Source organism: Dreissena polymorpha, chromosome 2 (assembly GCF_020536995.1).
Source record: "Dreissena polymorpha isolate Duluth1 chromosome 2, UMN_Dpol_1.0, whole genome shotgun sequence".
Taxonomy (NCBI): Eukaryota; Metazoa; Mollusca; class Bivalvia; order Myida; family Dreissenidae; genus Dreissena; species Dreissena polymorpha.
The window spans coordinates 108,762,211-108,783,927 of record NC_068356.1 but is presented as its reverse complement, the minus strand read 5'-3'; the positions used below and the strand labels follow the sequence as shown (position 1 = coordinate 108,783,927).

The following is a 21,717-nucleotide window of genomic DNA, read 5'->3' as shown; positions in this document are numbered from 1 at the left end:
CATGTAATACAGAGGGGCGACAGGAGAAAAGCAAGCTATTAAGCTTCAGATCTTTATATTAACTCCAGAGGGTTACCTCAGAACTGGATTGCATGTATTTGGTAAAACCAGTAATTGAGTGTTTTTGTTAATAAGAGATCGAGCTCATTATCACCTGACAGCACCCAGACAGAATGTAATCAACGGCGAAGTGAGTTTCTAGGTGAAGTGTGTCAAAAGTGAAGAAACAACAGACAAAATACAAACATTTATTGGCGAAACATTGTTTTGAATACATATACATTGGTTATTAGAATAATTATATACATATATTTAATTTACCAACAAAACCACGGGAATTGCAGGACATGAAGCTATAGAGCTAATTCAATGTCATTGTGCAGACAATAATACTATAAATCAAATGGAAACAGATTTGACATGTGGGTTTTTTTAATTATAAGGACTAAATCTGAACTTCAGAACATCAAACATCTTATCAATACACAAATACATGTGCCATATTTCTATAAGGGAAGTTTTGTTTTTTTGGAATTTATAAATTGTATTAACTATTTATCATTGTCAACAAATTAAAAAGTAAAAACTGGAAGCATGCCTGGCTTAAACAATAGTTGCCCAAAACAATAACTGTTTTATTATTAAAATATATAATAAAACTTGCTTTCAATAATGAAATATTGATATTAAAGTTTACTCTGCTAGCAAGGATGAAAATGTTTGCATAAAGGATTCTTTCATTGCTCAAAACTAAAACAGGTACGGTCTCCACAAAACTAGGAAGTTTCATGATGAGTCATTGGGCAAAAAAGTGTCATCTAGAGAGTTAAACAGCTTTTTCTATATTAACCTTGTGAACTAGCTTTTGACCCCACATTGTTTTCAGGTGAGCTAAATAGATGTATAAGGTCACATAATGGCCAAGGTAAAACAGCATTATATCCCTGTGTTCTAGCATACTGCTGTGGTCATAATGCAGTGACCCTTTTCAGCTGTGTTCAGTACACACATGAAACTCACCTTAGAGAAAGGACATACATGTAAGCATTAATATGATGTTACGCAATTTCTATAAATAGTCATCACAATAGAGCATACAGGATCATAGTTAATACTAAACTAAATTCTTTTAATTCATTAAATTCCTTCAGTTTTGGGTTACTGTTATTTTTACCCTTACATGAAAATATGGCCTATAAACTTCTTTTGTAAACATTAAACACTGACTTTTGCTACTAACATGAAAATATTGCCTATAAACTTCTTTTGTAAACATAAAACATTGACCTTTGCATAGAATTATTTTCGAAACACTTCACTCTTTTCAGTATAATTTAAGATAAGATTTGTATTTGGAGCTTTGTAAATACTGGCATGAAAGTCATTATCTGCTCTAGTGGTATGTACTTCAATTTTAACAGTTTAATTTGTCCCGCGCTATACATTCTCCCTATCATCCCTCAACCACAAAATTTTTAATGTCATTCTCCATTGTCGGATTACTTAAGAAGTTTCATCATCTCTGTCTCGATGAGGGCCGAATGATTCTGCATCTCCTGCATGGCCATATGGTAGTACTTGCTCTGAAAACAAAACACGTGATCATAGCCAGGTGATCAGCAGTCATGTTGTCTGTAACCAAAATCTCTTTACATACTTGTATCAGAACATAATTAAATAGTAAGGAACAAAACTGGTAAGATATAAGTTTCTTCTCTTTTAAAATGGCTCTGTTAAAATTCTATTACTGATTCTATTACAGTCTGCACCAAAAACATTAAGTCAAAGCCATGGGCTATAAAATTATTGTTAGACGATTTTTGCCCTGGAATTAGTGATATAAAATGTACAAGACATAGGAGGGCATATTCAGAAATCACTGGAAATGTGCAAACATTTGCCACCACAAATAAATAATTTGTCAAAGCCATTCAGTTTTCCCCCCAAATGTTAATTACTTACTCAGAATGTTATTAAGTTCCCAAATAGCAAATTTGCTGCAATAATTACTCAAACTTACATATGGCCTCACCCCCATTCAACAGTATAAATTAAAAAGCCCCGAATACCTAAACAAAAGGCTTACAAGTTTGTTCTTCTGCCTTTCTGCCTCCAATTTCAAGTACTCCTGCACTGTCAGTTTGGACACTGGTTTTGTCAATGACAGAAAGGCACATGATGATGAATGCTTTTTATGCTCTTTCCTGCAGAAAAACAAGAATTTACAAGCTCTTATGTATTCAGTTTCATTATTGACGAAATTTTCTGAAAGAGAATGTCAGAATGAGAATTAATGCAAATAACAATTTATAAATTCATGAATAAAGTGAAACCATTTATTTTCATCAGCACGAAATTTCGTAATTTATAAAAAAAAAATGACTATTTTGTTAGCACTTAAATTTGCCAATTTCTGACTTTGATTTTTTTGCATCAGTCAACAGTGCTCCAGCTAGGCGTAAATTGAAGGGTGCCCCGCCCTGCCCTCCCGAACCTCCGCCCTGCCCTTTCTAGGGCCCCCTGCCCTTAAAAAAAAAAAAAAAATTTTTTTACATATGATGATGAATAAATCTCTTATTACCTTATGACGATACATTGTAATTAATTTATTCCTCATTGTAGACATTATATTTAAATTGTTTAATAATAATGGGAATAATATATTCTAACAATTATTAATAACATATATATTAACAAGCAAGAGGAAGCATTCCAAAAACGCCCGCGTGCTCGAAAGTGCCCTTTTTACAAAATACTGCGCGTCCAAAGTGCCCTTTTGACAAAAAAGCCCCCTCTGCCCTTTCAAATCCTAGCTGGAGCACTGAGTCAATGTCCGATTTGTTTGTAATACATGCCCTCAATAAATTGTGGTTGCGACAAATCGTGGTGGGGCAAAGGGAGGACACTTAAGAGTCCTAAATTTGTCACATGCCTTTTAAAAAGTCTTTTGTTATTAGTTGATAGTAATGTTGTATGCTATTGAAAAGTTTATTGTTATGATTAACAGATTAGCGGGACCGAATCACCTTTAACAAGTGTTTGAAACAACAAAGCCAATTGCCAATAAGTCAACACCCTTGAAAAACACAATACACACAATTGGTAATAAAGTTGTTAATAATTAGCGCCAACCATTACTATTCTACCTAAACGAAGTCAACGCATTCGCTACGGCTTAACTGCATCGGCATCTTACAGCAATGCAATGTGTCAGTTAAGTCAAAGACCTACAGATAACACAGATTGGAAACTCTCCTCTTCGCGATAGCGATAATATCTAACGGCGGACGCGGGTCACGTGACATTGATTTTGGAGATGCCGGTGTACCTGTAGATTCTTCCCTGTTCCAGCTACTGTCGCCCATTTTGTTATAAAGCAATCAATTATTCTTCGTAATTAGTCGTTAATATTTGTTGTCGTAGGGTATTCTGAGCATGATCTGGTAGTTTATATTATATTGATATTGTTATTAACAATCTTAATGTGTTAGTGTTTTTAGCGCTCGATTGTCAGTTTGCAGAGCAATGAATGTCTGAAAGCGCAACGTTACGAACTTCGCGTAGTGAGCAAAGTCGGTCGCCGAAAAAAGACATATTGAATATTTTTTGTGTTAATAAATATAGGTATTTATTTTCTGTGTTGATAATTCTTTAGGTTTTGGTAGTTATTATTCTAATTAATTATTAATTTATCGGAATTTGAAAGAGAACACTGGATTCGTTCTTTTTCGATAATTTTTGAAAAATTGAAAGGCCCGAAGCATTTTTTTTAAACATCTTCATTAAGCATCACATATTGATAACGTAAGATTTTTATGCTAGGTGAGATGTTAATCTATGTATGATTTTTAAAAAGTAGACGAAAATAAGGTATTTTAAAGGATTTTGCCTTTGTACAATTTGTACTATTTTATACTGTTATTCCATTCAATCATTTTTCACACCTGTCGCCAAAGTGGTTTGTTTCTTTTTGACAAACTTTTCTATTTCTCATCCCATATCGTTGAAGTAAGATTTATGCTAGGCAAGATGTTAATCTAAGTAAAGATTTAAACAAACCAGAGGAAAATAATAAATTAAAAGTATTTGGCCTTATACAATGTTGGTACAATTTTAAGCTCTTTTCTTCTGTTGTACAAGATTGCTGTCAAACGTGTTTTTGTTCTTTTTGATATACTTTTTCATTTTTCATCCCAAATAGATTAAGTCAGATTTTTATGCTTGGTGATATGTTAATCTAGGTTTGAATAAACTAAACTGGAGGAAAATGTTCATTTTAAAGGATTTTGGCCTTGTACAAAGATGGTACAATTTTAAGCTCTTTTACCCTATTATACACACATGTCGTCAAAGGTGCTTTGGTTCATTGTGAAAAACTTTGTCATTATTCACCTCAAATCGAAGAAATAAGATTTTTATTCTGGGTAATATGTTTATCTTTGTATGAATAAAAAACAAGATGAAAGTACAATGTATGGGTTTAAATTCTCATTTAATATCTTTTATTAGTATTACCAGTTTTCCTGTCAATGTTACACATGCAAGTTAATATACAAACATATTTTAACAGATAGCTGTGAGATTACTATTAAAACACAAACAAAAGCTGTGAGATGACTATAATTCGCCGGCCGCGGCCACTGATCACACAATTAAAATCAATCAACAACGCAAACTGATAATTGAAGTTAGGATCCCTTCTTTATATTAATTCTCAAGAATAAAGAAAAAACAAACAAAGCATCTTCTTCAGTTCGCTAATTGATCCAACGATTAACACGCGCGTGAAATGTTGGTTTTTTTTTTCGAGAAATCCTAGCCCACGATACTGAAAGCTTAATTTAATTACCAAAAGAAAAAAACTGGATTACAAACAAAACTTTAATAACCTATAACTCATGAATAAGATCTAAATAAAAAGAGAATTCAACAATTGAAAAAATCTACACAATCAATATTGAAATAAGTCTAACTGAAACCGTTTTTGGATCGAACGATCATAGCATTTATTATACTGTAATGTTGTTTTGATCAGAGACCCTAAGATCTGTGTGTCCACATATATCTATCCGTTTTGAAATAATAATATTTAATAAGGTTTTAACTGTTTGAAATACCAAATTATACAAGAATATTTTATCAGCAAAAGCCTTTCAAATAAACTATTCAACAGCATTCTCGTCGCGATTTGGAAGTTCTTAGCGCTATTTCTTCAACGATCGTGGCATTATAAATTCTTATTGTAGGTAAATAAAATCGAGATTTTATAAAAAAACAACATAATTACTCATGTTTCTATGAAACTTTATTTTATAAAAATTGGATAATTATTGACCAAGTTACAACCGCCTTTCATAGCGCCGTAACATTTTCGCATAACTTTGCTCGATAATCGTAGCCGTTGCTACTGACGCGTCGCTATCTTATTGCAATCGTGATACACCGGCTATCTCCGGACTACTCCGATTGATTCATGGAATAAATCGTCTGCTGATCCTCAGTGTACTTATCGGTTTCTCGACCATGTGACCCCGCCGAGAGATAGCCCGATAAGGCGCGAAGTTTCCAATCTGTGTTATCTATAGGTCTTTGGTTAAGTACACTGTGCAATGTGCACCTCCTAGTGTAAAGACCGGATTTATCTTGACTACGAAACTGACGAAGTATGTATGCAAGGATTAAGTTGGATTTTAATGTCTCATGCCTACGGTAATTCAGTCTTAATTTTGTTTAAACATAGGACATAATAATTATTTTGGAACTTACTTTGGTCCATAGACAAAATACGACGAAAATTAAGGCCTGACAAATACATGTCATAAAACTCATAATGGTTTCACAGTTCCGGTATTTCAATTCTGTGAAGTCATTCCAGCTAAATAACATGCTTTTATTCATTTTGGGCATATAAATTTTTTGAATGACATTGAGATTAGCAACAATTTCCTTGAAATTGGTAAAAAAAAGTATTTGTATATAAAAATAAATTAAATTATTGGTGATAAAACTTTATAATAAACTTTTTAAACATCTAACAGTGAAACAAATCTTGCAATTTGAAATATGCACCAAAAACAGCCCTAAAATAAGCCGAAAAAAAGCTTCAACCTTAATTTGAAGCAGCTGAAATCTTATAATAAGTCTAATTATGGCAAATTACAGTTAGCCCTAAAGATTATTTAATAAAGATCACAAACAGCATCAATGCCAAATGTTATTCACAACCCTTCAACTACAAATCTCACGAGTTGACAACTTGACATGACCAATAATTAATTTAAGTCAGCACAGCTAGGATGTATGTTTGTTTGTGTTGAATTTTGCACCACTTATAATCATGTCACAGTGGTTAGTTTACCCAGTCAAAGTTGCCCGTACATGTGAAAGCACTTGACAACTTCCCTAAGGGAAAAGAAAGACCTAAGAAATTATTTGATTAAAATTGTGTGACAAACTGGAATGTAACTCACAATCCTCGGATCTAAAGTCCGTACCTCAGTTCATGACCTAGCCTGCCAGAACTCTTAAATATCAATCAGGGCAAGTTAAATATGCATACATAGGGATGTCCTCGGGCTCCCATCCGTCCAGTTCCTTGAAGCAACAGAAGCACCGACAGGCATCTGGGGCCTCATTGCTGGGGATGTGGTAGAAGCCTGCATCAGCCAACTAAATAAACATGATAAGCACAATTGATAGAATTGGTAATTGTTTGACAAGACCTGTTCATGCATGATCAATAGAGTAGTAAATAAAAAATATTGATCAGCTTATTTAAATTACATGATTAAACTCAACAGATAAAAATGCATCTTATGGTTCATGCATTAATTCAAATCGTCTTTTTGTTCTTCTTTATTACCGGTACTGTACAAGATCCCTCTCTGGGGCATTATCATACAAGAAAATATACCATAAGTTGCCCCATTTACAGGTCATGCACAGTTGAACATTCAAAAGAACAGTCTGGAGCTTTTAGAATTCTTAAAATTGTTCATCTCTGATGCCTTGATTAATTGCCTTGTGCTGGCGATCAAATGGGAAGAGGTAACCTAGCACTGACAATAAATATGGGGATCATTTACAGGTCAGATTTGGAATCTCTGCTGTAAAATGAGATTTAAAATATAAACAAGGGCTGTTTGTAAAACATGCATGCCCCCCATATGGGCTCTCCGTTGTAGTAACAGCCATTGTGTGAATATGTTTTTTGTCACTGTATGTCAATGACCTGTGAAATGTATCCAATTAATAGTGCAAAAACCAATCAGGGCCTATACTAATAAATTATATCCATTATATGATTGAGTCTTTGATTATTTGGATTCCTTTCACACATTTTGACTTATTTGACAATATGTGAAACGTGCACACAATTTGTAATGTTTTATTTATAAATGGTAAAGAAACATGTTATTTATAGCAGTTAACTCCCCTAGTCAATGACCACCATAGATAGCAATGCAATCTGATTAAAAATAGCCAAGGCTAGTGTTGTGTATTGGGCAAATGTATACAAGTGCAACTTGACCACATTACCAGTATCATGTGTTTACCACACACAGAAGTCAGTTATGTAATAGACCATTAATTCCACTCCCAACTTTGGCCACTTGCCAAGATACTGACCAGTATCAGATGGGGTTGTGAAACTGTGTAAACAGTGAACACCAGTCCATGTAATACTGGCCTACCACTTGTACTAGTTGATTTGGAGTTAATACAGTAATGCATGTACAAATGAGACACTAAGCTCAAAAGTTAATTAATGTGCCTCTGAAAACTAACCAGAGAAGTGGGTTGAAATTTACAATCTTTACTTGGCATTTGAGGAAATCTGAACTCTCAGGGTTTGGATAGAACATCCCCAAATTAACTTTTCTTTACACTTTTCTTTCTTATTTTTGTTCAACACACAAATATTAACCTAACTTTACAAATCCTGTACAGTAAAGGAAACTAAATCTAAGTTGATATTTTAATATGCTTGATCCTATTTATGTATTAACATTGTTTTATACATACAAACTGTGTTGCTGTTTTTCAATTAACAAGCAGATTAAAAATTAATTATATTTTTTGTATAATTTGAATTGACAAAATTAAATGCAAGTTGCGTAGCAAGAATTACATGTTTGATTTATTGTCAGTGAATCGTGACATTTTCTCAATGTTTCAGACCACCAGTTTGTCAAAGCTATCAACCGCTTGGATGGTCAAGCTAAATAGAATTGACCCAGCAAATCACAACTGTCCTGTTGCCATATAATATTACATATCATATTACATTGGTTTTTTAAATGTTGAGTTCTCACGTCATTTCCATAAACATAGTATTTACTGGCACAGAAACAAAGGCTTATACATCATTATGAATGAACATGTGTCAAAAATTCAATTTGTAAGTCTCTTTACTGGACAGTGTGAAAACAAAATAAACTAGTGACCTGAAAATCAATAGGGGTCATCTGCGAGTCACGATCAATGTACCTATGAAGTGTCATGATCCTAGGCAAAAGCGTTCTTGAGTTATCATCCGAAAATCATTTTACTATTTTGGGTCACCGTGACCTTGACCTTTGACCTTGTGACCTCAAGATCAATAGGGGTCATCTGCGAGTCTTGATCAATCTACCCATGAATTCATGATCCTAGGCGTATGCGTTCTTGAGTTATCAACCGGAAACCATTTTACTATTTCGGGTCACCGTGACCTTGACCTTTGACCTAGTGACCTCAAAATCAATAGGGGTCATCTGCGAGTCATGATCAATCTACCCATGAAGTTTCATGATCCTAGGCGTATGCATTCTTGAGTTATCATCCGGAAACCATTTTACTATTTCGGGTCACCGTGACCTTGACCTGGTGACCTCAAAATCAATAGGGGTCATCTGCAAGTCATGATCAATCTACCCATGAAGTTTCATGATCCTAGGCGTACGCATTCTTGAGTTATCATCCGGAAACCATTTTACTATTTCGGGTCATAGTGACCTTGACCTTTGACCTAGTGACCTCAAAATCAATAGGGGTCATCTGCAAGTCATGATCAATCTACCCATGAAGTTTCATGATCCTAGGCGTATGTGTTCTGGAGTTATCATCCGGAAACCAATTTACTATTTCGGGTCACCGTGACCTTGACCTTTGACCTAGAGACCTCAAAATCTGTTGGGGTCATCTGCGAGTCATGATCAATCTACCTATGAAGTTTCATGATCCTAGGCATATGCGTTCTTGAGTTATCATACGACAACCACCTGGTGGACGGACCGACATACCGACCGACCAACCGACCGACATGAGCAAAGCAATATACCCCCTCTTCTTCGAAGGGGGGCATAAAAAGATTAAAACAAATATTTATAATAAAATATGAATTTGATTAAATGTTGAATTGCTTAAAATTAACAAGGAAGTAAAAAGATTCTGAAAATTACTGGTTTGTTACAATTGAAGTTTATTTGATACACCTGTTCAGGAAAACAATTAATTAAAAGTACCATCATTATCAACAATCAATGAGTTTTATTCACTTACATGTAACATGTCTTATTGTATAAAACAAGTTAAAGCGGGTATATACGATCTTGTCAAATATTTATTAGTTAATATAAAATGTGTAAAAAACTTATTATACATATATTTCAATATGAACTAAAATAAACGTAAAGAAGAACATGTGTCGAAAAATGCTAAATAAGCCAGATATTAAATTCTGAAATCGAAAAAGGCTGTACAGTTGAATTCGCCAGCATGTATATCATGCATGTACGATGTGTATCTAAATTTAGTTTAACGGTTCTTTTGAAATTCCTGCAGTGATATCGATTCATACGACACACTAACACTTACTAAAAAGACGAATGCATCGGTTATTGTAGGAAAATATTTACGAATTATCTTCGTCGCAATCGGCTTAGGGCGCTAATTTGTATTTGCTGCATTTTATGAAATTCGTCTTAAATGTATCATTTTTCTTGCATATTGTCTTTTATTATAACATATTTGTATCAATATATTACAATTCAACACATATAAAAATCGTATATTCTTGCTTTAAAGAGTTGAATAAACGCTGTACAGAAACCACTTATCCTTTAAGTTGCCGCAAAATATACATAAAACTAAGATCTATGACGCAAATGTACCATTTTTCCCAAAGATGTTACCAATCAGGGGTGGCAAAATCTCAGAAAACTATACTTGTTCACGGACAACCATTTAGGAAATTTAACTTGTCCGTTGCTGAACTACACTTGTCCGTTAATGTTTATATAAAGTATAAACACATTTATTGATCAATGTAAAATAATGTGGAATCAATCAAAATGAGCATAATTTACTTTTTTTAGTTGTATTTCCGTGGTGCATTAATCATAGCAGTATATTATAAACAATATAAAGACTTTCTCAGACTTTTAATCTTGCAAAGCTAGTTTTATTTAAACATATGTTACACATAAGTACATCATAATCTATTATCTTAACAAATTAAACTAGTCCAATATTTGGACCTCATCAGTTCCATCTTTAGGTCACATAACCCCAAACCGGAACTCTTGTTTTTAGGGTAACATGCAGTCAGTTTGATACATAGCACACATTGTTGAGTGCATGCTGCCTAGGATTTGTAAAATACATTGCAAATGGCTAGTTTTGGTATTAACTTGAAGGTATATTTGTAAGCAATAAGAAAATAAGCCATTTTTGTGCTCTACTTTTTGTGTTGATGGTTGTAGGTCATACTATTTGAGCCCAAAATGGTTGTCTGCACAGCTGTCAAAACCGGTTTGCCTATTCTAAGGTAAATATTTTGAATTAGCACCTATAGAATTTAATGACATGCATTTTTTTTTAAAGATTATGCATTTATCTTTCCAATGATGTATGATGATAAAGTGGGTATGCGCTTGATCATGGTAAAACTTGATATCGAACTTCAACTATTTTATTTGTAATATAGAAGGAAATTAATTGCGCATGCGTAACCTTAACTGTTAAAGTCGTCTGAAATAACAAGGTAGACCGTGTTTTGATTATCTTAGTTTGATACTTTTATTTTCATCTGATTGTAAAAATAAAGAAACCAGTCTGTTTACTGTCTAACAGTCGGGCCGAATGTTGAAATGCGGCATGCTCCCGGTCTCTTATTGAATAAGGGAGAACACTGCGCAGGAGTGTCCGTAAATAGCACTGACAATGTAATCGCGTGTCAACATCCGGTTTTGTAAAACTTAATTATGGGTTAATGCTACAATGTATTTTTTTGTATTCCTCTACCTGACTGGTTGCCCACGGACAACTGAATTGAAAAAAATCAGTTGCCCAGACAAGCAAATGTTCGACTCGGGCATCTCGGACATTTGATTTAGGCACCCCTGCCAATTCTCCCTATTTTGGCTTTAGGGAGAAGTGACTAAATAAATAATAAATGATTAAATATATATAAAAAGGAAATAACCTAAATAAATAAATTTAAAAAAAAGCAGTCTACTATCTACTGGACTGTCTAGTAGCAACCCTGATAAAATTTTCAAAATACATGTATCTCAATTGTTTTTATATCATCTTAAAAAGGTTAAAAATATATGCACAAATCAGTTTGAATTATTCAGTTATCTCTATATCAAAAATTTATGATGATTTGAAATTTCGGGAAAATGGTAATTTCGGTTAACTTTTTCCCTATATGAAGCCTTTTACTGATGAACCTATTCGCGGACCCGCTTTGAAGGAAAATATTTTTCTTTTTCATGTATTTTTTTTTCTAGACAAGAGATTAAAGCCAAACTTAGCATTCAGGTAGCATTTTTTCTGCTGATTTCAAAAAATGCATTGTTTTTTGTATGTGTCACCTTATATTTGAATCAAAGTGAAGAAGTCATGTATTTTTTTTGTTTCAAAATTGTAGTCGTCGGAGTCGGAAAGCATTGAATGTAAAATAATGCAAAAACACCCTGGTGAATATAATTTATTTTTAATTTGCAAAATGTAATAATTTCTAACAAACACTGCTCAAAGCTATCATATAAATAGTACAGGAATCATTAAAATCATAATCATTAAAATGTGATCTTGCAGGGTTTTTTTTCCACTTTTTGGGAAGATAGCCCGTGGCTTTGGAATTGGGAATTTTATCGGAATTTTCATGAAATTGGGAAAATTAATTCATTAGCCTTTTTTTTCCACACGAAAAGTCCACTAATTAGGAAAATACTAAATTTGATATAACACTTTATAATCATTAAAATTAAAAGAACAAAATCATAAAAAACTTTGTTAGATGTAATTGAATTTAAATTGAGATAAAATACGCATAAGACACTTCTTTCTAAAAAAAAATAAAAAAATTGGGAATTTTTTGCCACATTTTGGGAAAAAAGTATACTTTTTGGGATTGGGAACATAGCCGAATTTCGGCTATAAAATCGGGCAAAAAATAACCCTGTCTTGTAACATAAAATGTGATGGGTTCTGCTAAAAGCAGCCAAGTGAAAATCCCAGATTTTAACAGCAACACATGCAACAGTCTCTATATTATTATTTTATTATACAGTGTACTTATTAGTTTTAACATATACAATTTAGATTTGTTAATTATGATATTTTCATTATCCCTGCTTTTTGAAAAGCGTGGGGACATTGTGGTTATCTCCGCCGTCTGTCTGTCCGTCCTGGCCACTATCTCCTCCTACACTATAAGCACTAGAACCTTGAAACTTACACACATGGTAGCTATGAGCATATGTGCGACCCTGCACTATTTGGAATTTTGATCTGACCCCTGGGTCAAAAGTTATGGGGCTTGGGGTGGGGCCAGGTCAAAGATTTTCGCTAATTTTTTTATGTTATTTTACATTAACTTCTTCATTTCTACACCCATTTACTTCAAATTGATACTGAACATCTCTTATGACAATACGGTCAGTCTCAACTATGCATGGCCCCATTACCAACCCTGGGGCACCCCGCCCACATAGACCACGCCCACTCAAAATTGCCTTTTACTATAATTTCTTCATTTCTACACCGATTTACTTCAAATTGATACTGAACATCTCTTATGACAATACGGTCAATCTCAATTATGCATGGCCCCATTACCAACCCTGGGACGCCCTCGCCCACCCAAAATTGCCTTTTACTATAACTTCTTCATTTCTACACAGACTTACTTCAAATTGATACTGAACATATCTTATGACAATACGGTCAATCTCAACTATGCATGGTCCCACCCCTGGGGCGCCCCCTGGGTCAAACATACGCGTCGGCCTCTGCTGCGCCATTTCTAGTTCAATTTTTAACAGTATAATTTAATAATGTACCATTATAAAGATATTCTTTTTGGTAGAATTTTGCGCGAGATCTTTACCTAATAACATACTTTCACCTACATGTACAGCTGTAACTACTTCTGTTCAAATTCAGAAGTATGTCTTCTGAAATAGTTCAAAGGTGGACTGGTTTTTGGAACGATCTTTGAAAAACCACTGTCTTCCACTGTTTAAGCAATCTGGTACCATGCCAAAATCAACTAGAAATGGCGCGGCAGAGGCCGACGCGTATCCCCACGCCGAATGTTTGACCTAGGTGTGCCCCAGGGTTGGTAATGGGGCCATGCATAGCTGAGATTGACCGTATTGTCATAAGAGAAGTTCATCATCAATTAGAAGTGAATTGGTGTAGAAATGAAGAAGTTATAGTAAAAGGCAATTTTGGGTGGGTGTGACATATGTGGGCAGGGCGCCCCAGGGTTGGTAATTGTGCCATGCATAGTTGAGATTGACCGTATTGTCATAAGAGAGGTTCAGTATCAATTTGAAGTGAATCAGTGTAGAAATGAAGAAATTATAGTAAAAGGCAATTTTGGGTGGGTGTGGTCTATGTGGGCGGGGCGCCCCAGGGTTGGTAATGGGGCCATGCATAGTTGAGATTGACTGTATTGTCATAAGAGAAGTTCAATATCAATTTGAAGTGAATCGGTGTAGAAATGAAGAAATTATAGTAAAGGCAATTTTGGGTGGGTGTGGTCTATGTGGGCGGGGCCCCAGGGTTGGTTATGGGGCCATGCATAGTTGAGATTGACCCTAATGTCATAAGAGAAGTTCAGTATCAATTTGAAGTGAATCCGTGTAGAAATGAAAAAATTATAGTAAATGGAATTTTTTGGTGGGTGTGGCCTATGTGGGCGGGCGCCCCAGGGTTGGGATTGGGGCCATGCATAGTTGAGATTGACCCTAATGTCATAACAAAAGTTCAGTATCAATTTGAAGTGAATCCGTGTAGAAATGAAAAAATTATAGTAAATGGAAATTTTTGGTGGGTGTAGCCTATGTGGGCGGGGCGCCCCAGGGTTGGGAATGGGGCCATGCATGGTTGAGATTGACCGTATTGTCATAAGAGAGGTCCAGTATCAATTTGAAGTGAATCGGTGTAGAAATAAAGAAGTAAATGTAAAATAACCTAAAAAAATGAGTGATAATTTCTGACGCGGCCCCACCCCAACCGCTATAACTTTTGACCCAGGGGTCAGATCAAAATTCCAAATAGTGCAGGGTCGCACATATGCTCATAGCTACCATGTGTGTAAGTTTCAAGGTTCTAGTGCTTTTAGTGTAGGAGGAGATAGTGGCCAGGACGGACGGACAGACAGACAGACAGACGGACGGACGGACGGCGGAGATAACCACAATATCCCCAGGGCTCGAAATTAACACTCGCACGCTCGCAAAATGCGAGTGTAAAATACTGATTGCGAGTTAAGTTTTAAGCCACTAGTATTTTTTTGCGAGTAAAGAAATAGTGGAAAAAAACTAGTAATATAAATGCACTCGACGTCATGAACGCTAAACCGAAGGTCAATTTATAGAACGTCTGAATACCTGTATGCGGAAGCGCGCACCTTGTATGTAGATTGGTATACTTATAGTTCAGATACGCGGATAGTATTGGTACAAAAAACGTGAAACAGTCGACTATTCACATTTGTTCATTGAACTTGAACAGACATGGCGTCGAAACCAAACATAATTAGTTTCTTTTTGCCTACAGGCGGAAATAAAAATACGAAAGATAAAGCAAAGTTAACCGTTGATTTGTATTTTGGTGACATCACACTCAACACGATATCATAGCTGATTTTTTTCAATATTTGAAAACCCATTAAAAATATCCCAAACTGACACTTAAACTTTGTTTTCTGAGTGAACACGACACACTTATATTTGAAAACAATACCCTTATGGTCAAAGGACAAGGTTTTTTTTGGCCCGATTTTATAGCCGAAATTCGGCTATGTTCCCAATCCCAAAAAGTATACTTTTTTCCCAAAATGTGGCAAAAAATTCCCATTAAAAAAAATTATTATTTTTTTTTTTTTTTTTTTTTAAAGAAGTGTCTAATGCGTATTTTATCTCAATTTTAATTCAATTACATCTAACAAAGTATTATATGAATTTATTTTCCCAATTTCATGAAAATGCCGATAAAATTCCCAATTCCAAAGCCATGGGCTGTCTTCCCAAAAAGTGGAAAAAAAACCCTGAAGGAACTGATATCTTTGTATGATTGCAGAAATAAAATTTGTATGTTAAGTACTTTTTATTTTGTTTAATAGTACTAAATTAATGTCCAAACTTTTTTTATGTTTCTTGCAAAATTTGCGAGACTGTTTTTGATTTTGCGAGTTGGTATTAAAGCTGCTCGCAATGTTTTGCAAGTAGAAAAAAAAGTTAATTTCGAGCCCTGATCCCCACCTTTTTTTCAAAAAGCGTGGGGATAATTATAAAGTCAAATTTAACACTTTGAATGTCATCCCGGGCTGGCCATACAAACACACCCTTTTGACGACATGCAGTCATAAACTTGACTTTAATCTTATCCTCTTCTTTACTCAACACACATCGTGTAAACCAATTATCTTGGTAAGCCACAATTACGTAGTCAGTCAATTTTATGTTGTTGGTCTGAATTTTGATTGAATCGTCCCTTGGTTCACATTCTTCGAGTTCCATACTTTTTTCTGCCATTTTTTGCTTTTTGGGGTGCTTTTGGTTCTGTTCTTGAAGTAGTGTCTACAAGCAGTATAAAAGCTTCAAGGCTGGGAGCAGTTAGTGTGGTGTGATGAAAAATAACACCCTTGGTTACAAGGTGGTCTGGCAGTTGGTTCCAGTGGCACGTGCCCCCCCCCCCCCCAGCCGTTAAAGCCTTCTTTTTTTCTTGTGTTTTTTGTGTGTGTGAAACAAAGTTGGCCAGATGTTCCTATTTACCCGATTTTTGACTGAAGACGTGCCCCTACCAACCTTACTGCCTACTATCCACAGGGGGTCACCTGTTGTACGTTAAGACTTGCTTATCACTGTCGCAAGAATCTCTTTAGTGCGATATGCTCTCTTTTTGGCAGATATTTCAAGCGCCTGGGTAACATTAAGTGTCTGTCATGAACACTAAATAAGCGTCTGGATGATCTTGAACCTTGTTTTGATGTTAAGTATACCAATTTACACTGTATTGTCAGATGTAATAGACATGGGAACATTAATTTAGATATTGAGACTTTTCTTGCGGTATATAACACAGCGTTTTACGGCATTTTCTTTCAATAAAATGAAGTTAAACAACTTAAAGGCAACAACACTGGATCGTTTTTTTGGTCTATTCAAAAATAAAAAAAACACAGAGTCTTATTCTGAGCCAAAGTTGTCGAGTCTAAGGTAAGAATTTATTTTTAAAAATGTATTATAATGCGTTTATTGCGCTAAGTTTAATCAGTATGTTTTAATTGTTTAACTCTTAAGTATTGAAATATAGGACCAAAAAGATTGAGCGTAAATTTATTAACAAATTTCTTTATACTTATAGTACAATAAATAAAGCCCATACAATGATATACATTGTATGCCTGTTCCGCTCTGTATACACCTTGTAGATATTAATATCATTAAAATTGAATTTTATCAAATGTTTTGTGCACTTTTTTCGGCTTTTGCATTTATAACTAATAACATTCACATTTTATCATGCTCTGATAAAATATGGTAATTGAAATATTGATCAGACCAACTGTATTTAAGTATATTTTGAAATAAAATGATTGCATTGTTAATTTCTTCGTCTCAGTTACGTCATCCTGCTTCAGTCCATTACACTCCAGCAGCCCTCATCCACACACAACAGGAAAAAACAGAACCTCGTCCATGAACAGTTCACATGGTAACTCCAGCCAACAGCATACCACCAACCATGCAACTGATCGAAACAAGACAAACCTACTTTTACTGACCGTTAACTGTTGCGTACTACGTACCAACAGATCAGAATTCATAGCAGCACTAGACTATATCAAGCCAGACCTAATATGTGGCACAGAGTCCTGGCTGCGCGGAGTAAAACCAGGTGCTGATCCGGATTAAAATGCTATCCTGTCGAGCGAAGTGTTCCCGCCAAACCTGACTGTAAACCGGAACGACAGAACATCAACCGTGGGAGGAGGAGTATTCACTGCTGCGAGTGCCAACATCATGATGGACGCCCAACCACATCTCACCACTGATTGTGAAATAGTCTGGTCCAAAGTACAAACCTGGAAGGGAAAGGACTTATACCTATGTTCCTTCTACATGCCTCATCGCAACATCAACATCATCCATAAACTAGACGAATCTATCCGCCAACTAACATCAACTGCTAAAGAAAAGTACATCATCTTAGCCGGCGACTTTAACTGCCCAGATATTGACTGGCCCAACCTGATTGTGAAAAAAGGAGCCTCTGATAGAGATATCCAACAAGCCTTGGTAGACCTATCCATAGAACATCGCCTCACCCAAGTCCACGACCAACCTACTAGGAACAACAACATTCTCGACTTCATATTCACTAATAACCCATCTCTAGTCAAAACATCATCATCAGTCCCTTGTATAAGCGACCACGCCATGGTGGTAACTGACATAGATATCATCCCCCAGAAGATTAAACAAAAGCCTAGAAAGATTTTTATTTTCTCTAAAGCAAACTGGGATAGCATCAACGAGGACATGCAGCATCTCTCAGCCACAGTCGTTACTGAAGCAGTAAACCAAGACTCAACCATTCAGTCACTATGGGGCACTCTAAAAGCAGGCATTGAAAAGTCAATCAATAAACACGTACCATCTAAAATGAGTAAGAAGCATAAGTCCCTACCATGGCTTAACAATAACCTGAAAAGGATGATCAGACGTAAATCAAGACTCTACAAACACGCTAAAAAAGTAAACAATGGAACACCTTCAAGTCCTTCCAAAAAGAATGTAAAAAGGCATTTAAGAAAGCCGAAATCAACCACATCAACAACACAATTGAAAAAGGCCTCGATGAAAAGAACACCAAACCCTTCTGGAGTTACGTAAAAACCCGCAGACAAGATGGCTCCGGCGTTGCTCCCCTGAAAAAGATGGGTGGACTTGTGAGCGACAGTAAGGAGAAAGCCCAGCTGCTAATTGACCAGTTTAAATCTGCGTTCACCAAGGATACAGGGGATACACATCTTCCTGACACCACAAAGAGATGTCGCACACAAATACCCCCACTCAGTATCACCACAATAGGCGTTGAGAAGCTCCTCCGTAACATCAACCCTGCCAAAGCCCAAGGACCAGACATGATACCGAACTTAGTATTGAAGACCTGCGCCAGCCAGTTAGCACCTGCTTTATCGACAATATTCCAAATATCCATAGACTCTGGCAAACTCCCTCGAGATTGGAAAGATGCTTTCGTTTCACCTGTTTTCAACAAAGGCGACGTCCACTTAGCCGAAAATTATAGACCCGTCTCCCTAACCTGTGTAACATGCAAGCTTCTAGAACATATCATTTGCAAACATATCCTAAACCATCTGGAAAATAACAACATCTTAACTAAACTTAACCATGGTTTCCGAACCGGATTCTCCTGTGACACACAACTACTGACCACTGTCCATGACCTCCTCTCCAACTATGACTCGGGCACGCAGATAGATATGGCTATCCTGGATTTCAGCAAGGCCTTCGATACGGTCCCACATAAAAAGCTCCTGCATAAACTGAAGCAGTATGGCGTCACTGGAAGCATAAACCACTGGCTCGAGGACTTCCTTACAGACAGGAGCATGAATGTTGTTGTGGAGGGAGAGAAATCAAACACGGTAACAGTCGACTCCAGCGTTCCACAGGGCACAGTCCTTGGCCCTCTACTTTTCCTCTGCCACATAAATGACCTACCTGATTCAGTTAAGTCCTCGGTCCGCCTATTTGCAGATGACTGTTTACTCTACCGACCCATCAGAAGTCGCCATGGCCATGAAATCTTACAACAAGACATGAACAAACTTGAAACCTGGGCCAACACATGGGGCATGCGATTCAACGCCAAAAAATGTTACATCCTGACCATTAACCAGAAAACCTCAAAATTTTACCAACTCGAAAACCATATCCTTCAACAAGTCCCAGAAAAGCCATACCTCGGAGTGACAATATCAGAAGACCTAACTTGGAGCTCACACATAAATCAGATCACCAAAAAAGCAAACTCTACACTTGGCTTCCTAAGACGCAACCTGAAACACTGCCCCGAATCCTGCCGCAAAACAGCATACTTTGCCTTAATTAGAACTACTCTAAAATATAGCTCCATTGTCTGGGATCCACTCCTCCAAAAAGACATTGATAAAATTGAAAAGATCCAAAAACAATCGGCGAGGTTTATAACTGAGGACTACTACACCAAAACACCACAGGCTTTTTCCGCCCTATGCCACGGGTCCGAAATTCGGCCCCATTCCCAATGCAAATCTGGTTTGTTTTTTTTCCCAATTGAATTTTTTTTTTCCCAATTCCAAAAAAAAATTTATTTTTTTTTTAACTTAAAATATATAAGTTAACCTGATCCGGTGTAGAAAATAGAAAGTGTTGCATAATTAAATTATCTGTTGCCTTGAATTTGTTTTAAAAACTGTAAAATATGTTAATGATTATTTAAGATTTTCCTTATTTTCCTCAAAATCCGGCGCTTCGCACGATTTTTTTCACCTCAAAAAAGACCAGGCCTTTTTCCCAAATTCAGATTTAAAAACTTGCACTTATCTCACATGTTCATAACACTTTGTAAAATTTTAATAATAAGTTATCAAAATAGTCGTTATTTACCAGTTAACGTCTTCTTTGAAATATAAGAAACACTATTTACATGCGATAATTTTTCCCAATTGAGCCAATTTTGCGAATAATTTTTTTCCCAAAGTGGGGGTTTTCACGACGCCAAATTCCAAAATTCCAGTGTGGCGTATTCCCAAAATGGAGCGGAAAAAGCCTGCACCAGGCTGTGTGACAGACATGCTGAAGAGTATGAAGATCCCACCTCTCCAGGAAAGAAGGATGGCAAACAGACTGATTTTCTTCTTCAAGGTGGTTGAGGGGCTGGTGCCAGCAATGCCTAGCCAAGATTTCCTAACCCCAGTCTGGCAATCCAAGCGTAGAATTACCCCTAAACATTTCAAAGACTTCAAAGCAAACAATATCGTTGAACAATATTCAGTTAAAAACTCTGTTTCACACCAATCCAGTGCAAAACTCAACTTTATAGAAACTCATTTTTCCCTAAGACACTAATTGAATGGAGCAATCTTGATGAAAGTGTTGTTCGCGCAGACACAGTTGACACGTTCAGGTCAACTGTCCTACAGTGGGACTAACCACCCTCTCCCCCGTTGCGCCTACACCGAAAGGTCCTGCAACGTACCTATCCAGATCCAAATCCAGAATTCAACTGAATTTTACATTTCTATATACTCTCTTTTTTATTTTCAGAACTCGTCATGAAGATGACTGTTAGAGTCCACCTACCAGCTCAGTGTGGTTAAATTTAGCTGCCAGCCCCCTACCATTTGGAGCCAGTGTATTTGTTACTTGTTGTACTGTTAAATGTCAATTACAATTTTGCTGAGGTTACCTTTAAACATGTGTCATATAACACCAAACGTGTCAATATCTGATTACTAAAACTTTGCTGTAACTGTAACATTATTCTTACCGATTGTGGATTACAGGTGCTGTCAGCATCGAATGGCCAGTCTTTCGTGAAAGATTTCAATCTGTGTTCAGCAAAAAGCATTTTGTACTCGTCTGTTGTGGGATTTTCGTAGTTTGAAATTGCGTTACATAGATTGACATTATTTTCTTTTTCCGCAGTTTTGTCAGACTTTTTAGATGTTCTCTTTCCCCTTTTCGACATTTTAAAATTTAATAATTTGTTGTCAAATGTTTTTAAACTTTCGCGCTTCCGGTTAAGCACTTCCGGACTAAAAATTCCATCGACTAACAAGAACGTCATCGTCATATGGGTTACAATCCAGTAAAAATCACGAAATGTAATAGACGAGTTAACGCGTGACGTCACACGCACCTGCAAAGTTTAGACTCCGCCCACTGGTTGGCAAAAAGAGGTGGAATTCATACAAGCGCATATAGAGAAGGTTGACATAATCATCGTTTTTCGGCGTAAGCTGTATTAAGCCAGCTTTTCACCCTGACTTGACCTTTGTAAGTGTCCAATAGTATTCAAATAAAATTTCCCGCGGCTAGGTACGAATGAATACACTTCATTTATTCCATTGGCTGATTTGAGTATAACACCAGAACATTGGAAACATATCCGCGTCTTTGTAACACTGTTTTACTGCAT

At 36.1% G+C, this 21,717-nt stretch overlaps 1 protein-coding gene across 1 annotated transcript; it reads right to left on the bottom strand.

Annotated features, from left to right (window-relative positions):
* Positions 1-234: 234 nt before the first annotated feature.
* On the bottom strand, positions 235-21,353 carry LOC127868456 (baculoviral IAP repeat-containing protein 5-like). The gene is made up of 4 exons (XM_052410258.1): positions 21,067-21,353; positions 6,560-6,669; positions 2,087-2,204; positions 235-1,583 (listed from the first exon to the last, which is right to left on the bottom strand). Exons 1-4 carry the CDS (start codon positions 21,265-21,267, stop codon positions 1,500-1,502), a joined length of 513 nt encoding a protein of 170 aa, XP_052266218.1. The 5' UTR covers positions 21,268-21,353; the 3' UTR covers positions 235-1,499.
* Between the last annotated feature and the right edge of the window lie 364 nt (positions 21,354-21,717).